This window comes from Cydia amplana, chromosome 18, assembly GCF_948474715.1.
Source record: "Cydia amplana chromosome 18, ilCydAmpl1.1, whole genome shotgun sequence".
Lineage (NCBI taxonomy): Eukaryota > Metazoa > Arthropoda > Insecta > Lepidoptera > Tortricidae > Cydia > Cydia amplana.
The window spans coordinates 14,248,668-14,263,907 of NC_086086.1; the positions used below are offsets into that span (position 1 = coordinate 14,248,668).

Here is a 15,240-nt window from a genome sequence, read left to right on the forward strand (position 1 = left end):
GGGCTCCCATACAACAAACGTGATTTTTGACCGAAGTTAAGCAACGTCGGGCGGGGTCAGTACTTGGATGGGTGGCCGTTTTTTTGCTTGTTTTGCTCTATTTTTTGTTGATGGTGCGGAACCCTCCGTACGCGAGTCCGACTCGCACTTGGCCGGTTTTTTATTATTAAGTATTAGAATAATAAATGTAGTGTAGTGGGTAGGTATATAGGTACAATGGTTAGTCAAGTAGAATCAGTGTGTAGTATGGGAATATGGTTCATTTATTTTTAGTATCTAGGTTTACCTTAGGTATCCTAGACTAGTTCTAGCTAGTCCTACCTTTACTGAATAAGACTTGTGTTGTATGTGATAAGATAAGATAAACTCGATTAGAAACCACGCTTAACCACTATATTTTGCATCATAACTAACAAAACTTTGCTTCGGCGTACTGATAATTTATCTAAAGTTTAAACTTTAAAATATAGTCCGTCAAGCCATTTCCGTCAGTAGAAAACAGACAGCAAGGTACAAAATCCAATGTATAAAACTATATGTTAAGCACGATTTAAAGATAAATAGCATAGTATTGTATAAAAAAGTTAAGCTTGGGTTTCGAGAGTTATAATTATGATTTTGGTGAAGGTGCCGCATTTATAATGACAAAATGACATATTGTGTTTACTGATATTAAATTGTGATTTAAATTTTAGATTTGTTACAGAGAAGTCTAGGTAAAGTGATTATTTGTTACGTCAACCGTTTTTTATTTACTTTATACCAGTAAATAAAATAAAGATTTTTTTGAAAAACCTCTTATGTTTTAACTTGTAAAATGCCTAAGGCCCACTTGCACCATCCCACTAACCCGGGGTTAAGCGGTTAAACCGTTAACATCCTGAGATCCAGAAGCATTTGTTTTGTTTTTGAATTTGGAACCCTTAGTTACTCAATGAAAGTTCAAAGTATGTTGTGGAATATTGTACAAAAAATTGTACGCGGGGTCTTAGGTTCCCAGTGTCAAATTGTACCCTGGTAACCATGGTAACTCCAATTTTAACGGGTTAACCCATGGTTAGTGGCGCTAAGAGTATTTTTGCGATAAACAGAGGGATGACCCAAATCAAAAATCCCTTCTGCTTCCGAAAATTGTGGATACTAAAAATTCATTTTATCCCCGTAGGTACATCTTTGCGCTGTTAAACTTTCTTTTACTTATTTCTATAAATAAGAGGTCAAAACCTAAATTGAATTTGAACATTTTGAACTTGTAACTTGTTAATACAGTCAGCAGCAGAAGTTGCTAAGCGGGCGAGGTGTTCTAAATTACCTTGACATGCTCTTATTATTTTAACAATAAATTCGCGTCAAGATCATTTTGAACACCTCGCCCGCTTAGCAACTTCTGCTGCTGACTGTACGTACCTACTCGGGGACTTAAGATAGATGTTACCTATGAATCTTTGTTTCACCAATTTCCATAACTTTCAGATTCAGAAAAGAAACATTATAAATCTAAATCTAACTACAATACACAAAAAAAACTTCAAAAGACTGCTTATATTGATTTATTTGTAAATTAACAGCTAAAATAAAATAGTTTTAAAAACGGAAATCAGTGGCAGTCAATCTACATCCTCATCCATTTGAACTAACTCCGACACTCGCAGATATAACATGGACCATGATTAAATTACATATCTTTAGAAAAGTTATGTTATTAAGCTCTGTTTTTAATATCCCAAATACTAAACCCAGTGCACAGAATAAGTAATAATATTATCATACAGAACGGCCACGCACCGCCCCGCCCCGACTCGCATTACCTCGCCCCGCGACATGAATCTGACGGACTTCTGGCATGTTCTCAGTAGAGCGACTTACGCACACATACACAATAACGCGTGTACAGACGTGCCGCGCACACATATAAACGCAAATCATTTTTGATGTATGGCGTGTCCGCCCTGTGCCCATAGTTTGATTATGTTTTGTACAAATGGTATACTTTTGACATGACAGATTGGGAATTTTATCCCGCGGACGCTCCGGCAATGGAATGAGCTCCATGCCAAGGTTTTCTTGAGAGACAGTCATCATTTTCATCATTGGCCATAGCATCTTTGCAGATGATAGTTGCAGTGGCTAAAGAGGTATTTTGAGAAGGTAGTCTAGAGCCTACATCGACTGTGATGACTATAGACCAATCAATCGGCATTTAGAGATAGTCAGGACTTCAAAAAAGGGTGACAACGCGCATGTATCACCCCTGAATTTGCAGGCGTTTATAGGCACGGTGATCGCTTATCATCAGGCCATATGCTTGTTTGTCACCAAGTATAAAAAAAACTGTAATTTTAGATGCATTTCCATTTGTCCTCGCTCCAAGTGACTGCCGCCATACACGAGGCGAGGACAGATGGGAATTATTCATATGAACCTATTCCCATCTATGTCCGACAGGGACAAATGGGAATAAAGTGTCATTCTATTGATTCTATAGAACTTGCTAACTATGTAAACAAAAGTCACTAATAAATTGACATCCAGAGACAATTTCAATATGGTGGTTTGTTTACATAGTTAGCAAGTTCCATAGAATGAGACTTTACACCTCATTTTAGTGTCTGGGATATAAAAAACAGATCTTAAAAGCTCACAACATATTTTCAGTCCATAGTCCCACACAGAACAGGCGGCCTAGCCAAGGTGCCAATCGCTACCGCTTCGCCATCGAATCGCTTTGTGTCTGTCTATCAATCTTCCATATTGGTGACAGTGACAGTTGCGTTTCGTTCGCTACGTAGCGTTAGCGATTGGCATATTGTCTACGGGGCCTGGTCCATTTAGCTGACTAGCTTGATGTAGGCGCGCTGGTACCACGCGATGGGATCAGTGTGGGCGTAGTACTCATGGAAGATCGGCTCCACGAGCGTGTCCGGGGGCAGAAGCTTGTATACCTTCTCGCCGTAGTAGGTGCCGACCTGGAAAAAGGTAGGTATGTTATGAAAATTATGTACATGTCAAAAATGTTCAAAATAAATTCTGGTGATGTTGGCATATACAGTCACCCTCCGTGATTGTTACGCCATTTAGGGTTCTAGCTAAATTGGACATTGCATAGCAGAAGTATGGCAAAACCAATTTAGATAGGACCCTAAATTGCGTAACAATCCCGTGTTCACCACACTACATTATGGACATGACAGTCAAGTTAAAAATCACATTAATGTGATTTATATCTTCCTGATTTACTGATGACCGAGGGTCCAATCGTATTTTAATTGTAATTGAAGGGATGTTTACAAAAACAACATAACTGGCTACACTGGTTGACACCTGAAACGATTAACAATGTTCTTAAAAAAGTGTCAACTTAACACATTCAGTGCCGAAAACCCGACTATCGGGTATTTTATGATTTCGTTCCCAGGCCGGACGACCCGTGGTACTACATCTTTAAATGACGAAATTTTTGTGGCCTGGCGCGGATGTCTTGTTGTGGCAATGAATGTGTCAAAAAGATAGTTTGTTGAAATATTTAGATCAAAGATTACATGAAATCTGGAGTAGTTTTATTTATTTATTTATTAGAAGAGCTTAAACTAGGTCACTAACCTCCCATCCAGGCACATCCTTCATCAGTTCGGCCTCAGCGTCCCTGTTCCTCCGCAGCTGTTTCAAGTACTCGCGGTCCCGCTCGGCAAGCAACATGGGGTAGACAGCCATCTTGGCTGAGCGCATCTCGATCTCATGCTTCTTCACCTGTTTATAGTTCAGGTAGTACAGGTAACAGGCGCCGGTGGTCATGCCGATGTAGCCAGCAAACATAGCATATCCTGAAGTGTTATTACAGCAATTATATTTTTTTTCGCCGCCACCCAGCCAAACAAAACATCCGCACCAGGCCACAACAATTCCGTCATATAAAACTGTAGTACCACAATCCCGACTATCGGGTCATCTGGCCTGGGAATGAAATCATCAAATACCCGATAGTCGGGTTTTCGGCACTAAATGTGTTAATGACAATGTTGATGTGTATAACATGATATTTTTGATATCTATAAAATCTACCAAGCCTTTAAGTAATCATTGTGTGTATTGTGCATCATTTACACATTTTTCATTGTTGGACAGTCAACAACATAGATATGTTTATACTTTTGCACCTTACTCCTTTGTAATAAGGCGAAAAATATAAACATGGACCTCTAAAAATTCTATATACCTATAACTAGCCACAAAGTGGCACAGAATGAAGCGCAATTGGGGCCAATAACAAGTAAAGAATATACAACAGGATCTTGCTAATATGGGCAGGAAAAAAGTAGTACCAAGGCTCTGTACTTTCAAACGTAAATCTACATCTACTATAAGAACAATCAAGACCTTGGCAAAATCAAAGGCAGATGATTCTAACAATCATTAATGCAGTTATACATTACGGTATGGTACGGTAGGTTGGTTAAATGTACAATACAAAACATGCTATACAACTTTTTCAAGGTATATCTGATAGAACAAGAAATAAAAAGGAACAAGATATTGATTTAGAGTGTTCCATATATTATTTTCGTGGCTTTGTATTTACAGAAAGTCGCCAGTTTTTGAAAGTCAACAGTGTTTTTAATGAGAATAATTATTTAAAAGTAGGACAAAGTTAGAATAATAAGTTAGATATTCACAATAATAAGTTAGTGACTGGCAGGCCTACCGTAGAATTGTAGATGCTCCTAACTTTTCTATTTTTACAATAAGTAATTTTTAATGTTTTTAATATTACAGTAGTTTAAAACTAATGTAAATCACATTACTAATGTGATTTGATTATATATTGCTGATATTACTTAAACTATCCTTATTTATCCGATAAATATAAATAACAAACTGCCCTAACCTCTACTAAGTTACATAATACGTTTTATTGACCAAAACAATGAAAGATGACGAGAACTGACCGCTGAAGAATTGCTTAGCCGGGATCCTCTTGAACGGGATGGGCTTATAGCCCCCTGGAGGAGGCAGATCCTGTTTCCTGGCCACTGCACTGCAGGACATTTTGCGTTCGTTTGACTGACTGTTTTTGACACAAGTAAACGACAAAACAAAAGTCACAAAAGTCAAACATCAACTTGACAGTAACAGAGAGACACGAAGCTTTGCGTTTTGAAATTGCTTTGGCTAAAGGCTTCTACAGATGTTGCAACAAATCGCAAGCGATTTTAGATAATTGCTGGCTAAGTAGGAGCAACTAATTCAATTAATCGAACAATTACCGCAATGTATAATGTATGTCAATCCCATGCGATTATCGGTAATGTTTGGAGAGGTGAGCATATTGGTCAAACCAATTTGTCAATCAGTAAGAACCAGGAATACTATACTCATCCTTTTCTTTTGGGTACTAGTACTAGTGTAAGACAAAGATAGTATGATTCTCTGTCTATGTTTTAAGTGAGACAGTCCTTTAACAAACTATATCATTATCAATCAATGTTTCCATAGCAACGCAACTTATTTATTTCTGCGATTTCGGCACTCTTTGTTAGTTAGTATTTTTTGTAAACCATGGATGCTGTAGAACCAAGCAGCATTGACACCGAAGCTCAAGCTGATATCCCAGAGCCTGATGTCGAGGACACATCATTAAAAATAAGACCCCTTGAACGTATCAAGTTACACCCGAAAGTTCCCCCAGAACCATCTGCTTATGGAAAAGGAAAGAGTTACAGTCGTCCATGGATTCTGCAGGATGGCAGGGAAGCGCCTGCTAAAGGCAGCGAAATGAGAAACCAATATAAAGTTCCAAAAAAACCTCCACGTACTGTAGGTAAGCAAATAGTAAAAAACATTTAAAACTAACTTTTACTTGCGATTTCATCTGCGTAGAATTAGTGTGTCCCACTTCCATAGTACCTAAAATGGTCCCGCGATTTCATCTCCTCAGAGATGATTATTGGGATGAAAATATCCTATGTCCGATACGGAGAGTACATGTACCTTCCATACTGGAGAGTTTATATGTGAAGCCTTCATATCACAATACCTTGCATGCTGTCATAGAGAAATATAATAAGACAAGAGTGCTCACTCCATACATCAGTTCAGACTATTAATTTCAGTGTCTACATCTAGCATCGAGTAGCGGAACTATCAGTACTGCTACTTGACAATAGATGTAGCACCGACCGGAAAGTCTTATCTCAACAGCATAAGACTTTCCGGCCGGTGCTACATCTATTGTCAAGTAGCAGTACTGATAGTTCCGCTACTCGATGCTAATAGTCTTTTTGGTACTAAAACTGATGTATGGAGTGAGCACTCTATGTATTTTTTTCTCTATGATGCTGTGCAAACTCAACTTAAAGCTCTACCACACTACCGCACCACACCAAGGTCGCAGTGCGGTCAAAATATCTCTTTCTCGTCTTACGGCGGCCACCTTAAGCTTTGGATTCCTCCGAAAACGGTGCCGTCATATTACGGCCGCTATATAGCGTTGACTGACGTCACTAGAACGTTGCCTATGTAAACAAGATGGCGCGGTTTCCTAGACGGCGTTACGTTACGTTGATTGTCAACGTAACGTAAGATGACGGCCGTCATGACGGTGTCGATAGTTTCGTGAACGTTTTATTAGATAGCGGTGACGCCATTTTGAATAAATGACACGAGATTTGAATAAATGATTCCGTACTACGATTATTTTCCTCTTCTGATGATATTTCATCCTCCAAGTAAAGTATAGATGATCAAGCAAATCTTGTCAGTAGGAAAAGGCGCGAAATTCAAATTTTCTATGGGACGTTATCCCATCGCGCCTACATTTTTCAAATTTGCCGCTTTGACCTTGGTGGATGACGGTGTGTTATGACGCCGTGGTACTTTCCACATGTCGCCACCGTAAAGACGGCCGTCTTTTGCGGCCGCTATATGACGGCCGTCATATGACGCCACCGTTTTCGGAGGAATCCAAAGCTTAACACACTATCGATAGGTGCGCCGCACTGCACCAAGGTCGCGGTGCGGTGCGGTAGTCTATTACGTATTTTACATTGTTTAAATATACCTTTATTTTGTTTCTTTTAATCTAGTCATACATTTTCTCGTCGCTTCTCAGGTATTCGGAAGCAAATGTTAAAAGACTTTTTCTGGGAGCAAATGTTAGAGGAAGTGGTAGACGAATTGAAAATGACTACTCCTGTCACCGAGTACTGCACCGAATACGATGCCAACTATGTGAAGGATGATTTCGAGCCTCGCAACTTAGAAATCCCTCTGGACAAAAACGTAAGATATTTAAACAATATTTATCTGTTTCATTCCAGACATTGGGACACCCACCATATGGCCAATTTTGATAATACTTTTCCCAGTTTTCCCTCCCAAAACGCGTCCCTGGACAAAGTAAAATGCAGTAAACTATTTTCTACTTATAGCTGGTCAACCAAATCTTGACAGTAAAAAAAGGCGCGAAATTCAAATTTTCTATGGGACGATATCCCTTCGCGCCTACATTTTTCAAATTTGCCGCCTTTTTCTACTGTCAAGATCTGGTTGACCAAGTATACCTACGAAATCGACGCCACACTCGTGTTCGCGGCTTCGCGCCACGATTCGCGCACGTGTGTGGAGGGGGCTTTGTAAAAGTTTTTTTTTGGACTGTAATGCTTATATAGCTGGTCAACCAAATCTTGTCAGTAAAAAAAGGCGCGAAATTCAAATTTTCTATGGGAGGATATCCCTTCGCGCCTACATTTTTCAAATTTGCCGCCTTTTTCTACTGTCAAGATCTGGTTGACCAAGTATAGTGTGTCAAAGGTCTGTTTGATTTCAAACATAGACAGAGAGAATCATACTATCTTTGTCTAACACTAGTACTAGCACCCAAAAGAAAAGGATGAGTGTAGTTTTTTGTTCCTATTTACTGACAAGATTTGGTTGACCCAGTATATATATGCTGAAATAAATAAATGAAATGAAATTTTGTTCACAGATGCACCTAAAGTATCCCTTATATGGAACCGGGTCTAGTGCTGTTACTTTTTACAGTGAGACTACCCAGAAGACCGGGCCGGTAAGTACCTATATGGTGATGGTCTTTACAGCCGTATCAGACTACCGCACCGCACCGTGACCTTGGAACTTATAGCTGCGTCGTAAGGGGACTACCTTACACACGATATCGATACCTGAGCAGCCGCACCGCACCAAGGTCGCGGTGCGGTAGTCTGTTAAATTAGATACACATCCCAGTTTTTAGCAGTCAATTCCGGTGCAATCTTTTGTTCCTGCACTGCACCAATTTTATCACAGTCCCTTCAGGCTTTCAATTCGATAAATGGTCTATCTTGGTATAAAAGCCAGACAATGTCTTCATGAGGTCATTTGCCATCTCCCTTTAGGCCCTAAACAAGCAGGTTATGGGCCCAGCTCGATTCCACTGCACGCTTCGGAATGGCGTGTGGCTTTCACTCCATGTACAGTAAAGTGTTAAAATATGGGTGCATATAACTTTCTTAGGACCTAGAGAAACAGTAAAACGGCACCTTCCTTCACTGTCCCAATCTGGATTGTTAACCTTACGGCTTTGTAATAGAGGCTTACGTTGACCCATATACGGGGCACGGACAGTGAACGTGTTAATAATTATTCTTCGTTTTTTATAGGGTGAAATTCTGGAAAAGTTCCGAAGATGCCAGTATTTTACCAAGCCCATGGAAGAGAGATTGGACGATGGTTGGGTATTGTAGATTCTCAGTTAGGAAGCTTTTTATAATTTGAATGATGTCCAAAATTCTATTGATTACATTTACATATAATAAAACTAGCTGAAATAAAATTATATTATATTTCTTTAAAAAAAATAAGGAATAAAGGAAACTAAATTGTAATTACCCACTTAATTATGAATAAAAAATAAATTACAAATAACATAAGCAGCCTCTAAATGCGTATAAGACTCACTCCGCTAAAAGCGAAAAAAGTGGGCAAATTACGGGGCCCCTGGCCCGAGAGGGGCCTCAATTCAAATGAGAGGCCATGAGTACATGGCCCCAGTACACAATGGGCCATCGCCGGTCACTCCAAGGGACGCATTTATGCGTTAGAGGGAGCAAGTGATATTGCTATCTCATTCTACCACATGGCTGCGTCCCTTGGAGTTGCCGGCGATGGCCCATTGTGTACTGGGGCCTTAACAGTTACGTCACGGTATTTGCTTTTAAGTGAGATTTATATTGGCAGGCTTGCATCCTTGCTCTTGGCGCCTTCTTGGCGCGGGAGTGAAGGCAGCCATAACAGACTACCGCACCGCACCGCGACTTTGGTGCGGCGCATGTTTTGATAATTCGATAGTGTGTACGGTGGTCACCGTACGTGCGTTAAGGACGCAGCTATACGTTAGAGCGATAAAGAGATACTTTGACTACACCAAGGTCGCCGTGCGGTGCGGTAGTCTGTTACGGCTTTTAATGCTGACGTATGGCGTTCAAAGGTTAAAAGACGAGATCCTCATCGTCCCATTCCGCGGGCTGGCAGACGGGCTTGGAGCAGTTTTCGACGGAGTCTGTGGAGGGCAGCGACCTGCAGGCGCAGATTATGCTCGTGAGACATTCGAGAGAGCGGATACGGGCTGCAGAACGGAGATCTAGAAATAGAGGTTGTTGAAAAAGCCAAAATAATAGTCGTAACACACTATCGCACCGCACCGCGACCTTGGTGCGTCGCACCCATAAGTGAGAGCGAGAAAGAGATATCTGCTTCTCGCTCTCACTATTGGTCGCAACTAGTTGGGTTAGACTCTAACGCAACTAGTTGCGACCAATAGCGCGCGTAATGCGAACTCGTCAACCAATCGCGCACGTGATGCGAACTCATCAACCAATCGCGTTGTAGCGGTTTCACACCGCTGTACTGGCTCCTGTCATGCCGATACGGGCATACTTAATCATTATTATTGCCCGTAAAGCCAGTCCCATGATATCTATGTCAATGGTTCAAACGAGTTTTAATAAGAGTCGTGCAGAGATTTTTTACGTTTTGAGACTAGGTAGGTAGAGGTAGGTAGAGTCTCTCGAGTCTCTTTCCGCACAGACTCTATAGTAGCTAACGATTCAACTCCTTAAATTAAGTTGCCTAACTAACAACTATACTTATATAGCTACTTACTACTAAGTAGACTATTATTCCGTCTCTATTACCTGCTAATAATAAATCGGCCTACCAATTTCACCGCTTTCACCGCCTGCACCGCTGTCTCCATTTTGGGAATCTTCGAGACGCATTGCTGCCAGAGCCTTGGCTCGAATCTTCTTTGCCTTCACCATCTTCAGCCTGTGCATCTCCTCTCTTTCCTGATTAAATAAAATACGATAAAGAACTAGTAGAACTTAGTTCGTAACTTACATTGCAGTGGCAAACAGCACCCGGCCCAACTCTAGCGCTGAGCAAGCAAGCAAAGCAAATGTAATAAAATAACTAAGGATATTCAGGATTCAGGTTTTTCTAATGCAGCTCTCTCCAGTTCTGTATCTAAATGAGCGAAAGAAATGAACTCTAGCAACTCGAGTTGAATTCACGACCACGTGAAACAAGAATGATTTTATTTAGAATAATGTCTTACCCGCTCCGCTAGTTCCACTTGAATGTATTTCATTGTGTTCGATAGCTTAGGCATAATGACCTTCTCTATGCCGTTAACTTTTCTGTAAAAACATATTTGTATCATTTTTGACGTATTCTACAGACGTTACAACAAATAAATTACATTTTTATACTTCGACAAACATATATCTAGTCAAAATTATACAGGAAGGAAATTATTCGAGTGAACATTTTTATAAACCGTCATTTTTCCTTTAAGTCCACAGTCGCATAAATCAAATAAATAACATGTGATTTAGATAATTGCTGGCTAAGTACAAGCGGTAAGACAAAGACAGTATGGTTCTCTCTGTTTGAAATGAGACAGTCCCTGGCCAAACTGTAAATGCCATTTGAAATAAAGGAATGGTTTCCTAAAGTTAAATAAATCTGGCAACACTTACCGGCTAGCGTGGGGGATTTTCGATAAGTCACGGTGTTACCAGGTTTAATTAAGTACGCTTAACTGGTAAAGCGCCCACTACACAGTCGGAATTGGAAACGAGGTATCCGCGTAATCCGCGGCTAATGTGATCGATGTGAGCATATTAGTTTTCGACCGTATAGTACCTACTGACCTACTGAAAACCACCTGGTTTGCCACCAAATTGTACCTATTGAATTCCAATTCCGACCAAAGTTATGGCAACATTAAGGCTTCGTCACACAAGCGCGTTTTCCGGGCGCGGCGTGAGCGGGGCGCGCCGCTTTTACATACAAAACGCTCACGCCCCGCTCACACCCCGCCCGGAAAACGCGCATGTGTGCCGAAGCCTTTAGACCGTTGAAATCTTCGTTAGTCACGTATAGTAAAGCTTTAGTAAACTAAAATCGACGGTAAAATAAGGTTGAGCAGGTACTACTACCTACCTAGGCTACTGGCTACCTATTATAAAACACGATTACTTTAGTTAATACCTCAGCGTCGATCTAATCGCATTATCCAACAGAATACAAGTGTTGCGCAGCGACGCGAACTTGATCAGAATATGAACGGCCGCGCGAAAGGCCCTCTTGGCCTCGCCGGTGCGGTGCCCGCCGGCCCCCAGGCCTGCGTAGCGGAGGGCGTCGCTGGCCCCCAGCTCTTCGATAGCGTGGAGGGTCACGGTTGAGACCCCGGAGATGTTTTCCGGTATGCGTTTGACACGGATTTGTGCCTAGGCAAAAAAAAGATTCATGGTTTTACCATTTAAACCAAACACGCAGAACGATTCTCAACAGCCAATATCTTGATAATTACTTGAGGACGAATTTAGCCCTACTATGAATTGAAAGACTTGGTATAGGTGCGTAACTGTCAGCTATAGGTACCTACTGTTATCCTAGGAGCTGTGGGCCTGGGGGCACAAATGCTGGAATGCTAGACATAGAGTTCAACAATTTGCCAGCTGGACCTTGTAGGTCTTGGTCTAAATATTTAGACAGTACGCTGTGTAAGCATGCCTCTCATTTCTTTAGAATGTCTAAGTATGTATATAGCGAGATGAACGACTGGACGTTCATCCAACTGAAATCAAGGTTTTATACGCAATTATAACTTCTTGATCCGTGAAACGTCGGATTTTCTCCAGTCATATCTAGATAGTACCCTATTAAAGATAAACTATAGTCCAACAGCTACGTACCTCCTCAATGTTTTCAAGCACCAATGCATTGGACTCTCCATTAGTGAACTTCACCGCTGCCAACGATATGTAGGCCTCTTTAAGAGTATGGCCCAGAACCGCTTGCGTCACTGATAAGTCGGACGCCGTCTGTCGACCTATAATAGTAGAGTGTTCTTTTAATAAACCTCGAATCAGGCCCTCTGAGGGCCTACCGCAAGCACTGAAGTTACGCAAGCACTAATTAAGGCGTTTTTAGAGTGACAGAGAAAAATGCGCGCAATTTCCGAACTTCGGTGTTCATGGTAGGCCCTATTGGTTTGAGAGATAAAATGTGGTCAGCATCAGCATAGAGAAACGGGGGTTCGATTTTGGAAAAAAAATCATCAAATTATTTTTGAAAAGTTTAAATGAACCCAAAGAGACTCTAAAAAGTTAGTAGGCTTGAATTCATAAAGATGGGGAGAGGTCCTACCCTAATAATCTAAATTTCTTTATCTATATAAGTACCTTTCTATGGCCTCTCTATGACAGGCCCCAACTTAATTACCCAAGTTGCCATACTACAGTGTTGCCAGATCGTACCTTTTAGTACGGTTTTACGTACTATTTTTTTACCTTGCGTACCTTTTTTGTACGCAGCGTACATCGTACTAAAACCGTACCTTTTGATGTACAATTGTTTATCAACTTTTTTTTTCGTTATATTGGTTCAGGATGGTTTGTTCAGGGCAAAATATCTAATCTGACAACAATAGCCACCATAAAAAAGTACCATATACTATAGAAAATACACGTTTCTTTAGTTGCAGTCGGCAGTTGTGTCTTTCTTACCTGTGCTTTGCTAATAGTAATAGTAATATCGTTTATTGCAAACCATGGTACAATAGAATAGATCTTACAATGGAAAAAGATGACATGGCACCCTGATAGGTTATTGGCAATTATCCATAAAACTACATTAAATAATTTATGTGTAATATTATTCATATTGCTTCTAATGCAGTTGCTCGAGGAATAATAAAAACGCTAAAAGAAGTTAAAAAATGATAAAGAATTTGTTCTCGGGCTGTCGTACCTAAATCCTACTTTTATTATTAAAAAGGGAAGTTACATAATTATTGTTACTTATCTGCCAACTTGTTTATCTTACCAATCTTATTCAAATGCATTTCTTTTTAATTTATATACTTATGTACATTTGCATATCCAGTAAAAAGTTACTTATACTTGGTCAAGCAGATCTTGTCAGTAGAAAAAGGCGGCAAATTTGAAAAATGTAGGCGCGAATGGTTATCGTCTCATAGAAAATTTGAATTGCGCGCCTTTTTTTACTGACAAGATTTGCTTGACCAGCTATAGTCATCTGAGTGTATTTCGTTTTATTTGGCATTATTATCCAGATTACAAAACTCAGGTAGTCAAAATTCAGCCAGCCATTTATAGCCGGTCAAACAACTTAGTCAGTATAAAATGGCGCGAAATTTAAGTTTTCTATTGGACCATAACCCTTCGCACCATTTTTTTTTTAGATTTGCCGCTTTTTCAACTAACGGAAATGGCTTGACAAATTTTATTTTTCATGTACCTATATCAATGCAAACAAAATTGGTTAACTATGACGTGTACACTACACTTATAGTTGGTCAAACCAATTTGTCAGTCAGTAACAATCAGGAAAACTATACTCATCCACCCACCATACCCCCCACCCACATAGAAATATTGTTTCTGTAAGAAAATTTTACTAATAAAAAAACCGTACCTTTTTTTATCAAAATCGTACCTTTTTTGACGTACGACTGTACATAAGCTGGAAGCGCTCTGGCAACACTGCATACTAATTTTACTTATGTAAGGTTGCCGACTGTACCAAGCCTACCTTTAAGCCGCAGAGCTTCGGCCTTCCGCTTCAGGAGCTGATACCCTCGGTTGACCAGCTCCTGTTGCCGTTTGATCTCACGTAACATGAACTGCGACGCCGTGGCCGGGTACCGGTCCGTTGTGTTCATGCTCATGATCAAAGATAATATAATCACTAGGTATTATGATGGGGGAGAGGATTTGGCAGGATTTGGTTTTTCATACAATGTCAGTGTGACAATAATAGGTAAAGCGTCTATACATGGTCTATACCTAGCAAGTCTATAGAATCATATAGAATGTAAAATCTATGGTAATATTTTACAGCAAAGAGAATATAATCATCAACATTAACAAAATAAAAAGAGACGCTTATCACGAGGTACAGTCGCCATTAGATATATCGGAGCGGCCAAGGTGCTCACAAATATCTGAAAAGCCTCTATTGTCCAGGCGTTAGAGTGCTTGTTCAGATATGTGAATACAGTACATTGTCCTTGTCCCACCTGTTCCTATCTCTACGGCACGCGTAATTATATTGCTGTCTCGCCCATGATGCCGGCTGTCAATGTCACTGTGCGAGCGGGACAGCAATAAGATCAAGCGCGTGTAATAAAGATAGAAATAGGCGGGTCAATGTACGGAATACCTCGTGCTGAGCATTCTAGTTTTTTTTTCGCTATAAGTTTTCATGCCAAGTGCTACTTCAAGTATGGAGCTTATGAGGATAAAATATGCATTCTTGCAACCCGGTTTGTGCAAAGTAAGCGTGGTCCAAGGTAACCAATGCTTAGTTAGAAAAAAAAACACCATTTAAGAAATAATATACTTCATAATTATAATTATTTCTATTTACACGTTCTCTTTACATTTCATAAATGTAATTTACATTTTCCTTATTAAAGCAGTCTGCCGTAACAACTTACGTTAGTGTCCCAATTCTTAAAACTACAAATAGGTACTCGATGTATTTACAATCGGTGGAACATTTTCAACGTCTGAGTCAAGGGTACATTAATACTCCGTATAGAATCTCTAGATATATATATCTTTTCAGTCCACTCATATATTTTAGGGGTTCGATTCACTTATATACAGAAAGAAGCGAAAGATCCAGCCTGGGATTCATTCAAAAAGGGGTAGC

The 15,240-nt window shown here is 40.2% G+C and overlaps 3 protein-coding genes across 3 annotated transcripts; 1 reads left to right on the plus strand and 2 right to left on the minus strand.

The window, feature by feature from the left end:
• Window positions 1–2,826: 2,826 nt before the first annotated feature.
• On the minus strand, window positions 2,827–5,068 carry LOC134656508 (NADH dehydrogenase [ubiquinone] 1 alpha subcomplex subunit 13). The gene is made up of 3 exons (XM_063512068.1): window positions 4,944–5,068; window positions 3,601–3,821; window positions 2,827–2,966 (listed from the first exon to the last, which is right to left on the minus strand). Exons 1-3 carry the CDS (start codon window positions 5,041–5,043, stop codon window positions 2,829–2,831), a joined length of 459 nt encoding a protein of 152 aa, XP_063368138.1. The 5' UTR covers window positions 5,044–5,068; the 3' UTR covers window positions 2,827–2,828.
• A 407-nt stretch (window positions 5,069–5,475) lies between these two features.
• LOC134656307 (uncharacterized) lies at window positions 5,476–8,756 on the plus strand. Its single transcript, XM_063511816.1, has 4 exons — window positions 5,476–5,815; window positions 7,106–7,275; window positions 7,982–8,062; window positions 8,655–8,756. Exons 1-4 carry the CDS (start codon window positions 5,554–5,556, stop codon window positions 8,736–8,738), a joined length of 597 nt encoding a protein of 198 aa, XP_063367886.1. The 5' UTR covers window positions 5,476–5,553; the 3' UTR covers window positions 8,739–8,756.
• Window positions 8,757–9,482: 726 nt separating this feature from the next.
• On the minus strand, window positions 9,483–14,251 carry LOC134656626 (V-type proton ATPase subunit D-like). The gene is made up of 7 exons (XM_063512182.1): window positions 14,116–14,251; window positions 12,255–12,391; window positions 11,548–11,786; window positions 10,610–10,691; window positions 10,192–10,340; window positions 10,079–10,092; window positions 9,483–9,634 (listed from the first exon to the last, which is right to left on the minus strand). Exons 1-7 carry the CDS (start codon window positions 14,249–14,251, stop codon window positions 9,483–9,485), a joined length of 909 nt encoding a protein of 302 aa, XP_063368252.1.
• Window positions 14,252–15,240: the final 989 nt, after the last annotated feature.

What these genes read in the sequence shown, in the direction of transcription:
- LOC134656626 (XM_063512182.1), bottom strand. Translation starts at nt 14,251, where the DNA reads ATGAGCATGAACACAACGGACCGGTACCCGGCCACGGCGTCGCAGTTC. An exon ending in GCGATTAGATCGACGCTGAG is followed by an intron (nt 10,692 to 11,547) that starts GTATTAACTAAA and finishes ATGTTTTTACAG; the next exon opens with AAAAGTTAACGGCATAGAGA. An exon ending in AAGTGGAACTAGCGGAGCGG is followed by an intron (nt 10,341 to 10,609) that starts GTAAGACATTAT and finishes TTATTTAATCAG; the next exon opens with GAAAGAGAGGAGATGCACAG.
- LOC134656508 (XM_063512068.1), bottom strand. Translation starts at nt 5,043, where the DNA reads ATGTCCTGCAGTGCAGTGGCCAGGAAACAGGATCTGCCTCCTCCAGGG. An exon ending in GGCTAAGCAATTCTTCAGCG is followed by an intron (nt 3,822 to 4,943) that starts GTCAGTTCTCGT and finishes ATAACACTTCAG; the next exon opens with GATATGCTATGTTTGCTGGC. An exon ending in AGGATGTGCCTGGATGGGAG is followed by an intron (nt 2,967 to 3,600) that starts GTTAGTGACCTA and finishes ACCTTTTTCCAG; the next exon opens with GTCGGCACCTACTACGGCGA.
- LOC134656307 (XM_063511816.1), top strand. Translation starts at nt 5,554, where the DNA reads ATGGATGCTGTAGAACCAAGCAGCATTGACACCGAAGCTCAAGCTGAT. An exon ending in AAAACCTCCACGTACTGTAG is followed by an intron (nt 5,816 to 7,105) that starts GTAAGCAAATAG and finishes GTCGCTTCTCAG; the next exon opens with GTATTCGGAAGCAAATGTTA. An exon ending in CTACCCAGAAGACCGGGCCG is followed by an intron (nt 8,063 to 8,654) that starts GTAAGTACCTAT and finishes CGTTTTTTATAG; the next exon opens with GGTGAAATTCTGGAAAAGTT.